At 40.1% G+C, this 10779-nt stretch overlaps 1 protein-coding gene across 1 annotated transcript; it reads left to right on the forward strand.

Moving 5' to 3' along the window:
- Nucleotides 1–1225: 1225 nt before the first annotated feature.
- LOC142853779 (apolipoprotein C-I-like) lies at nucleotides 1226–1491 on the forward strand. The gene has a single exon (XM_075978950.1). It carries the CDS (start codon nucleotides 1254–1256, stop codon nucleotides 1473–1475), a length of 222 nt encoding a protein of 73 aa, XP_075835065.1. The 5' UTR covers nucleotides 1226–1253; the 3' UTR covers nucleotides 1476–1491.
- The last annotated feature ends 9288 nt before the right edge of the window (nucleotides 1492–10779 follow it).

The raw sequence follows: 10779 nt of genomic DNA on the forward strand, positions 1-10779 counted from the left end.
ATGTTACAACTGTGGAATAAGCCTCTTGTACACTGTAAATACTTGTCACTTGAATTAGTTTAATAAAATACTGATTGGCAAGTAGCCAGTCAGGAAGCATAGTCAGGGAAACCAAACTATGGGAGGTGGGAAAGAGAAGGGTAGAGTCAGGAGTCACCAGGAGGTGCAGAGGGGAGCAGGAGTTGAATGCACCATGCTAATAATGGTACTATCACATGGCAGAGAGTACAGAAGAAATGTGGGTCCACTTCAAAATGTAAGAACTACAACAGTAATTAAAAAATACTTGTCATTAATCTCCCTTAATATCAATGGACTCAATTCACTTATAAAAAGACACTGGGTAAGAGAATGAATACACAAGCAGGATCTAGCCTTCTGCTGCATACAAGAAACACATCTCAAGGACAGACATTACATCACAGTAAAGGGTTTGGAAAAAATTTCCAACAAATGGACCTAAGAAACAAGCTGGTGTAGCTAAATAGACCTCAAACCAAAATCAATCAAAAAAAGATAGAGAAGGATACTTTATCCTCATAACAAGAACAATCCATCAAGATGAAGTCTCAATTCTGAGCATCGATGCCTCAAACACAAGGTCACCCACATATGTAAAAGAAACAATACTAAAGCTTAAATCACATACTAAACCCCACACACTAATAGTAGGAAACTTCAACCTCTTACTCTCCCCAATGGATAGGTCAACCAGACAGAAATCTAACAGAGAAATAAGAGAACTAACACATATCATGACTCAAATGGAATTAAAAGACATCTACAGAACATTCCACACAAACACAAAAGAATATACCTTCTCAGCACCTCGTGGAACCTTCTCTAAAATTGATCCTATACTAGGTAACAAAGCAAACCTCCACAGATACAAAAAATTTGGATCATCAAGGTTTAAAATTAGAATTCAACAGAAATACTAATTTCAGAAAGCACAAAAACACATGGTAATTAAGTAGTTCACTATTGACCCAGCTCTGGGTAAAGGAAGAAATAAAAGAGGAAATTAAAGACTTTCTCGAATTCAATGAAAATGAAGGCACAACATATCCAAACCTATGGGACACCATGAAACCAGCACTAAATGGAAAGTTCATAGCACTAACTGCCCACTTAAGAAAACAGAGAAAACTCACATTAGTGACTTAACAGAACACCTGAAAGCTCTAGAAAAAAAAAAGATGGGAGCTCCACCTAACAGATCTGACTTAGATCCAGGGTGCCCCCAAGCCACCATGAGGCTCTTCATCTCACTTCCTGTCCTGATTGTGGTCCTGGCCATGGCTTTGGAAGGCCCAGCCCCCGCCCAGGTGACCCCCGATTTGTCCATCACATTTGAGAACTTACCAGATAAGCTGAAGGAGTTTGGGAACACTTTGGAAGACAAGGCCCGGGCAGCCATTGAACACATCAAACAGAAGGAATATCTGACCAAGACCCGGAACTGGATTTCATAGACATTCAGCAAAATGAAGAAGATCAAAACCAAATTTGCCTGAGCACCTGATGGGCCACCTAGTGCTGCAAGGATGCCCAAGTAATGTGGCAGGTCCCTCATCCTACACCAATAAAAAGACTACAGTGGAAAAAAAAAAGATGCAGATTTATCCAGGAGGAACAGAAGATAGGAAATAATCAAAATAAGAGCTGAAATCAACAAAATAGAAACAAAGAAAACAATACAAAGAACCAACGAAAGGAAACAAAGACCTGCTTCTTTGAGAAAATCAACAAGATAGACAAACCCTTATTCAAACTCATCAAAAGGCAGAGAGAGAACATCCAAATTATCAAAATCAGAAATGAAAAGGGGACATAACAACAGACACTGAGAAATTCAGAGAATCATTAGGTCTTGCGACAAAAACCTGTGCTCCACAAAATTTGAAAATATGAAAGAGATGGACAGTTTTCTGGATAGATATCACATACCAAATTAAATCAAGACCAGGTGGACAATTTAAATAGACCTATAACCTGCAAGGAAATAGAAACTGTCCTCAAAAGCCTCCCAACTAAAAACAAAGCAAAAAACAAACTCAGGGCCAGATGGTTTTAGTGCAGAACTCTACCAGAACTTCCAAGAAGAGCTAATACCTATACTCTTCAAAGTGGTCCACATAATAGAGACAGAAGGAACAGTGCCAAACTTATTTCTTAGGCTACAGTTACCCTGATACCAAAGACTAAAGCAAGAAAGAGAATTACAAACCAATCTCATTCATGAACATGTATGCAAAAACACTCAATAAATTACTGGCAAACCAAATCCAAGAACACATAAAAAAAATCATCCCAGAGACACAGGGATGGTTGAACATACAAAAATCTACCAATTTAATCCACCATATAAATACTCTGAAAGAACAAAACTACATTATCATCTCATTAGTTGCTGATAAATCATTAGACAAAAATCCAAAACCCCTTCTTGATAAAGGTGTTGGAGAGATCGTGGATATAAGGAATATATCTAAGCATAATAAAAGCAATATACAGCCGGCCAACAGCCAACATCAAATTAAATGGAGATAAACTCTAAGTGATCCCACTAAAATCAAGAACAAAAAAAGGCAGTCCACTCTCTCCATATCTATTCAAGATAATTCTTGAAGTTCTGGCTAGAGCAGTAAGAGAACAAAAGGAGATCAAGGGAATTCAACTTGGAAAGGAAGAAGTCAAATTTTCATTATAAACAGATGATATGATAATATATAAAAGTGACTCCCAAAACTCTTACTAGGAAACTTTATACAACTGATAAAGACCTTGAATAATGTGCAGGATGTAAGATTGACTCAAAAAAAATCAGTAGCCCTCCCATATACAAATGATGAAAGAGCTGAGGAAGAAATCAGAGAAATATCACCCTTCACAATAGCCACAAATAACATAAAATATCTTGGGATAATGGCAACCAAAGAAGTGAGAGACCTATTCAATAAGAACTTTAAGTCTTTGAAGAAAGAAATTGAAGAAGATACCAGAAAATGGAAAGTTCTCACATGCTCTTGGATAGGTAGAATCAACATAATAAAAATGGCAATCTTACCAAAAGCCATTCAAGCAGTCACCATCAAAATCCCAACACAATTCTTCACAGACCCTGAAAGAACAGTAATCAAATTCATATGGAAACACAAGAACCCAGGATAGCCCAAACAATCCTGTATAATAAAGGAGCTTCCGGAGGCATTGCCATCCCTGACATTAAGCTCTATTACAGATCTACAGTAATGTACACAGCTTGGTATTGGCATAAAAACAGACATGTTGACCAATGGAATCAAATCAAATGCATGGATATTAATTCACACACCTATGAACACCTGATTTTTGACAAAGAAGCTAAAATTATACAGCGAAAAAAGGAAAGCATCCATGACAAATGGTGCTGGCATAACTGAATGTCATCCTGTAGAAGAATGAAATTAGATCCATCTCGGTTTCCATACACTAAACTCAAGTCCAAATGGATTAAAGACCTCAATATAAATTGGATCACACTGAACCTGAAAAGAGAAACTGGGAAATAGTCTTCCATGCATGAACACAGAAGACCACTTCCTACATATAACCCCAGTAGCATAGACACTGAGAGCAACAAAAATAAATGGGACCTCCTGAACTAAGAAGCTTCTGTAAAGCAAAGAACACAGCCAATAAAATTAAAAAAATACAGCCTACTGAAAGGGAAAAGATCTTTACCATCCCCACATCAGACAGAGGACTGATCTCCAAAACATATGAAGAACTCAAGAGATCAGATATCAAAATTCCAAACTACCCAATTAAAAAATGGGGTAAAGAACAAGACAGAGAACTCTCAAACAAGTAATCTCAAATGGACAAAAGAAACACTTAAGGAAATGTCCAACATCCTTAGTGATCAGGGAAATTCAATTAAAAACAACTCTGAGATACCATCTTATACCAGTCAGAATGGCTAAGATCAAAACCACCAATGATAGCTTATGCTGTAGACGATGTGAAGTAAGGAGAACACTCATCCGTTGCTATGGGAATGTAAACTTGTACAAGCACTTTGGAAATCAGTATGGCAGTTTATCAGAAAATTGGGAATCACCCAAGAGATGCTCAATCATACTACAAAGACATTTGTTCAACCATGTTCATAGCAGCATTATTTGTAATAGCCAGAACCTGGAAATAACCTAGATGCCCCTCAACTGAAAATGGAAAAGAAAATATGACACATTTACACATTGGAGTACTACTCAGTGGGGAAAAATTACATATTGAAATTTGCATGCAAATGGATGGAACTAGAAAAAACTATCCTAAGTGTGGTAACCCAGAACCAGAAAGATGAATATGGCAGTACTCACTCATAAGTGGATACTAGCTGTAAAGCAAAGGATATTGAGCCTCTAGTTCATGATTCTAGAGTAGCCAAGTAACAAGGTGAACCCTAAGTAAAACATTTATAGAACAACTCGAAAGAGGAAATAGACAAGATCACCTACAAAATTGGGAGCATGGGGATGGGTGGAGTAGGGAGGGTGGAAGGTGAAGATAAGGGGAGAAGGAAATGGGGAGGAAAACTTGAGGAACAAGATAGTCGAGATAGAGGAAAGACAGGTGAGAGCAAGGAATGAGATATTTTGATTGAGGGAGCCATTTGGGGGCTAGCAATAAACCTGGCACTAGAGAAATTCCCAGGAATCCACAAAGATGACCACAGTTAAGACCCTAAGCAAGAGAGGAGATGGTGCCCGAATTGGACTTTCCCAGTAGTCAGACTGGTGGATATCTTAAATATCGCCATTGAATCTCCATTCAGCAATCGGTGGGAATAGAGTCAGAGACCTGCATTGGAAAAGTGGACTGAACCCCCAAAGAGTGGGAAGAGTGAGAGTATGAGCCAAGCAATCAAGACCTTGATGTGCACACCCACTGAAACAGTTTGCCTGAGCTAAAGGGAGCTCACCTACTCCAGCTGGATAGGGAAAGAAATAGCAAAGGCCCATACTCATCCTTCTGAATGTGAGTGACAGTTTTATGGCTGGTCCAGACTGAGGGAGCACTGGCAGTGGCACCAGGATTTATCCCTACTACTTTTACTGACTTTTTTGCAACCTATTCTCTTTGGATGGATTCCTTGTTCAGTCTAGATATAGTAGAAAGGGCTTAGGGCCTTCTCCAAAGCAATGTGCCTTACCCTCTCTGAGGAGGGGAGGGGGTAGAGGGTAGATGGAAGGAATGGAGGAGGAGAGGGAGAGGAAACTAGGATTGGTGTGTAAAATGAAAAATAAATAGTTTTCTCTTAAAAATAATAAAAGTGTAAGCATGCCTAAACATGTTGCCTAACCTTTAAATCCTTTAGACATTTTTAACTTTTAAATACAAACTTAATACAACTATATGTGCATATCTAGTGTTAAGTCAGATCTATCTACCTATCTATCTATCTATCTATCTATCTATCTATCTATCTATCTATCTATCTCTCATCTATCTCCCTTTCCCTCTTTTTCTCTCTTGGGTATATAAAACTCTTCCTTTCATTTTCAGAAACATTGAGGGTACACTCACTATATAAAGTAACTGAGTTTATCCAGATACTTGCAATCGAGTATAACATTATACTCTGACCATATTAATCCTTGCTACAAACTCTTGCCTTCTCTCCTCCCGGTTTCCTTCTTTACATCAAATGCTCCCCCTACTTTCTCAACATTCCCTTTTATCTCTTCTGGCCCTCCTTCCCACTCCATTCCTCTTCTTTGCTCTCTCTCTCTCTCTCTCTCTCTCTCTCTCTCTCTCTCTCTCTCTCTCTCTCTCATTATATCTATATTAAGACCATTTTAGGCAATTATTTTCAATTTATTTTATTTTATTTATATGTACAAAATATCTTGCCAATATCCACTCCTCATCCCTATCTCTTTCCTTCTTCCAGATTCATCTGCCTGGCCTCTCAGCAAATCTCCTTCCAACCTCCAGGCATCTTCTTGCTTTACTACCTATTGAGTCCTGTTAGTTTTGCCCAAATGCTCATAGATGGGGAATCATCCCCTGGGTCATGAGCAACCTACCAAAGGTGACCCCCAAAAGGGAAGTGACTGTCCCTCCCTCAGCAGCTGTCAGCTCCCAATAGCTCTTCATCTAGGTATGGAACCCTGGGAACTCTTTCCTCTCATACTGCAACTTTTAACTGGATTGGTGTGGCCCCACCTAGGCACATCTTCACCTGCCAGAAACAATGTCCTAAAACTATGTATGCAGGGAAATCCAAACTGAGATTTATTGCAATAGAGCGTTCATTTTACATGTCAGACATAGTAGATTTTCATCTAGACGTTGACACTAATTAATCAGATCACCAGTACTCCTCTCTGTAGGATTCAGGCATCTCCTAGCTCAGCAGAACAATGACAGGGACAGCGTTGTCCAACCTCAGCACCGCTATCAGTTGTGTGTCCTTCCTGGGGAGACATGAATTAGTATCTCCTTATCCCAGACAGGGCACCTCTGACAAATGAAGGAAACTGATTCATTCACATCGAGCTTGGTAAACTAAGGACTTTACAGAGATGACTCAATCCTTTCGGAGCAATTGTTCACTACTTTTATCAGCCTGGGGAGGGGCCTTGTGAATCATGTAGATTTTAGCATCTTCCTTAAACTCTTCTGTTTCCTTAGCTTCCTTAGACTCCTAAGCTAAGTTCTTTTCTTATGTAACTATATTTTAGTTCAGAGGAAATAGCTACACAACACTACCCATTTTGACAGGCTTACCCTTCCTACGAAGGTGTCTTCCTTCTCTGTTTAAAGTTGTTGAGGGGGATTCAAGCCCTCTACCACCCAAGAGTGTTTCACATGTATGTTCCCTACCCTCAGGCTATGACAGCCCAATGTCTCCCCAGCCTCAAAAGTGGGGAAACGGCCTAAGCTCTGCCTGAGGATTTATAAAGGACCCAACTCTGAAGGGCTAACACTTGAGAAGTGTGAATAGAAGGGACAAATATTGAAGCATTTGTAGTGAGCTAGAATGCACAGGCTGTTAGATTGTGGAAGTCAGCAATGCCTGGAACAAATGTTCCCACTGGGGGAAAGGGGCTATTCTAGAAGAGATTGTGTCCCCCGTTCTCTTAGCTGACATGCTTTCCCCTATGGTTCTCATGGGCTTAACCATCAGAGGCAGAATTTAATAGAAGAGGATCCTAGAAACAGATAATGTGATGTTTTTTTGGACCACATTCTGTTCTACCAGGTTTGCATAGAACATATGAGTATTGGTAAAACCTCACAGGCAAAAAACTGAATCAGACAATTTTCCTTCCCTGAAGCATTGCATTTGCTCCAAATGGGATAACTGAAGTTTCAAATGCTTGCTGTTCTCTCAGGAACTAGAGTAATGGAAAGCAAAGTTGTGCTATGTTTCCATTATGGGTGTTATATCCCAGGATGCACTGCTTTTTATTCTCTGATCCTTTGCAACGCCTAACCTCCAAGCAGCCTGAGATGGGGAGCTGCCAGAGTTTCTATTCACTCACAATAACGAAATGAGCATAGACATCTGTGTGTATATCCACACACTGTGTGCACATGCGAGACTGGAAACAGGCCCACTTACTTAACCCTTTCTGCACTCTGACACTTCCTGTCCTCTTCTAATTCATTAAAAAATACTTGATTTCATAGCCCACCTAGAGATTTCCACCATATTTTGAAACCAGTGCCATAGTTAACGAGACCTAGAGTATGGTTTTGAATGGAAGAGTGGATTCTGGAACAGTGCTTCATTTTGGGCAGTCTCCTCTAGAAACCCGTCTCTACAGCTACACTAAAAACAAATTCCAAATATTCCCTTAGGGGATTTTTATTAGGATAGAATGAAGATGATCTGAGGAGAGCACCTAGAGTGGCAGACATGGTGACCCCTGTACTTGGCTGTGCAGTCTGAAAAATGAACTCAGCAAATCTTTTTTTTTATTTCACATAGAAATGCAGACACATTAAATAAGAAATCACATTCCAAAGAAACAGGGAATTTACATTCTGTGTCTGTGAGCAGAACATGAGTTTTTAGAGGGCAGCAGAATTATTCTTAGCATAGTCTCTCCATTTGGTAAAACATACCTTTTGAAGCCTGACACTAGCTTTTGATCAAACACAGCACAACAGCCACAGGGCTGAACAGTGCCTGCTGCCCTGGTCATGTTGCTAGGCCTGTGCTCTGGGTTTTATCTTGGGGTTATTGAGGACGAGCCTCAGTATCCTCTCATTTGAGACAGGATATTCAGCAACCGGAGACTTAGAAAAATCTGAGGGTGAATGAAGTCTCCACTCTGTACTTTTCTGCATCCATTGCTTTATTGCTCTGCCATAGCTCGAATTCTCCTGTCCTACTTCTAACATTTCCTAATGCCTAGCTTTTTCTTCCTCTATTCTAGATTCTCTTCTCCTTTGAAGCTATAAAGAAATTACAAGATTCATTTCTCATTGGTGAAGAGCACATTCCTAGAGCAAGCGATAGGGAGTGGAGCCAAAGCCACACACAACACAAGGGCCCAAGTTTACAGAAATGACACCATGACCAGAGGGCGGGTACAGTGAGATGAGCTTTGAGACAGAGGTCTGACAAGCAAAGAATTGGCATACTTTCCTTAGTAACCTTGGCTGGACACCAGTGGCTCTGACCTTGGACATAGCTGTAAGGTTTCAAACTTATGATCTATTTTAAAAAAGCCTTAAGTCTAGTTTGAACTTGTTCTGAGGTAAAAGTAACTTAGTTGTGTGTAACTTGTATTAGAATGAGGAAAACTTTTTATTTTTGATATTTGTCTGAGTAAACAGGAACAAAACATCCTTTTAATTGTCTACAGTCCTTGTGGAACAAATAGATCCAGTTATAAAACATTCCCAGTATATATTCTAGATAGTAAAATTATACATACAAATGAAGCGTCATCTTGACCACCTGCAGATCTATGTACACAGTGGATGAAATTAATTCATGAGATAACACATGAGCAGTGTTAAAACACTCAAAGTTATTCTAAGAAAGAAATGAAATTGTTAGGACAGAAATGAAGGTGACTCATGAGAGAAATTACACACAGGAGCAACTGCTTTCTACAGCCAACACTTCTACAGCCTTTCCAGGTGGGCTCCCTATCCGAGAATCACTCACCTAAGGTCGGCCTATTGAACTCTCCTTATCACTTCCTGTGTCTGTCATGGCCCTGACAGTGTGATATCCTATGTTTTGAGCCTTCCCCTAGGAGGATACAGATGCTTCTTGGTTGTACTCATCTCTCTGATTTTTCATGTTTGCCATTGGTTTGGTATGTTTGTGAGCAATGCCTTAAGGTTAACTGATATCCCGTTTCTTTATCTGAATAACAAGACATAGCCAGTTCATGCAGTCAAGTGTCTATTAAAGGCAGTGTGTCACAAGAGATCTGGGCTGGGGATTTGGCTCAGGGATACAAAGATTGCTGAGCATATACAAACCCTGGTTAGACCTTCACCAAGAGGAAAGGAGAGGGTAAATGAGAAGAAGGGATGCTGGGAAAGAAAGATAGAGTGAGGTGCACAGGGTGGAACCAATACAGGTTTACAGTTACTGGAGTTTGCTGGTACTCTGTTTTCCTGTTTCGTCCCACACATTATTATCCTCAATTCTGACTCATGAACCACTTGTTTTAAGCCACATTTTAACCAATGGAGACACTAAACTGTTTTGGTGCAATCAGGGTGTGGTTCTAGATGGATAGCAATTTGAACCAAGGAACATATTCCTGGAATGTCTCCAACTCTGGCATAGGGAAGGCAGACACTTCTTCAGTGTAGCGACTGCTGAACAAAAAATCTCACAGGACATACACTTAAGAACAAGGTGTGTTTCTTTACTTCTTAGGAAAACCAAGCGATTGCTGCCATGACAGGGATGCCAGTCCTTCACTACTTCGATGACCGGGGAAGGATGGAGCCGGTTTGGTGGCTCTTGGCTGCAGCTGGAGTAGAGGTATGTTCTGACTGAGTTGTCCTAAACTGAACCTGAAACTGATTTTACCAAACATTTTCTCACATGATCTGTCATAGTGTCTTATTGGATGGACTAAATTAAAATCTGCCTACTATTATTAAATGACCCACAGATTTATACTAATAAATTAATTTTCATTAGCAATTGTTAAATAAGTGCTGAAAAAATGCTCAGCAATTAAGAGCCTTACTACATTCCAGAGGACCTCGGTTCAATTCCCAGCACACACTTCACACAGCTGACAACACCTGTAACTCAAAGTCCAGGTCTTTCTTCTAACAGCCTCCCTGTACTTATAACACACACACACTCACACAAACAAACACGTGTGCACACACACTCACACATGCATGCAGACACACACATACACTCCCACACACAGACACACATGCACACATAATACAGGAAGAAGATAAAATAAATCCAGGAAGGGATTAAAAATAAATCTTTAAAATCACTAAAAGATGTCTAATTGATCAGTACTTATACAGACACATTAGCCTCAGTCCGATGCAGGCCTGGATCATTGGCGTCACCATGCTTCTCCTCAATATCTTGTCCTACTGGAAAGTCATGGGGGCAGTGACATGCATGAATTGTTGTCCTCTGTGAGGACAATGTCTTCTTCTAATCTAGAGCAGCAGTTGAGGAGTCTGCCTGAGGTTCACCAGAGGCAATGTCACTCTGGCATGATTCTCTTGACATTCCTGAGAGCAGCTATTGGAGCATGCTCTTCCCCTCTG

This window comes from Microtus pennsylvanicus, chromosome 7 (genome assembly GCF_037038515.1).
Source record: "Microtus pennsylvanicus isolate mMicPen1 chromosome 7, mMicPen1.hap1, whole genome shotgun sequence".
In the NCBI taxonomy this organism is placed as follows: Eukaryota; Metazoa; Chordata; class Mammalia; order Rodentia; family Cricetidae; genus Microtus; species Microtus pennsylvanicus.

What these genes read in the sequence shown, in the direction of transcription:
- LOC142853779 (XM_075978950.1), top strand. Translation starts at nt 1,254, where the DNA reads ATGAGGCTCTTCATCTCACTTCCTGTCCTGATTGTGGTCCTGGCCATG.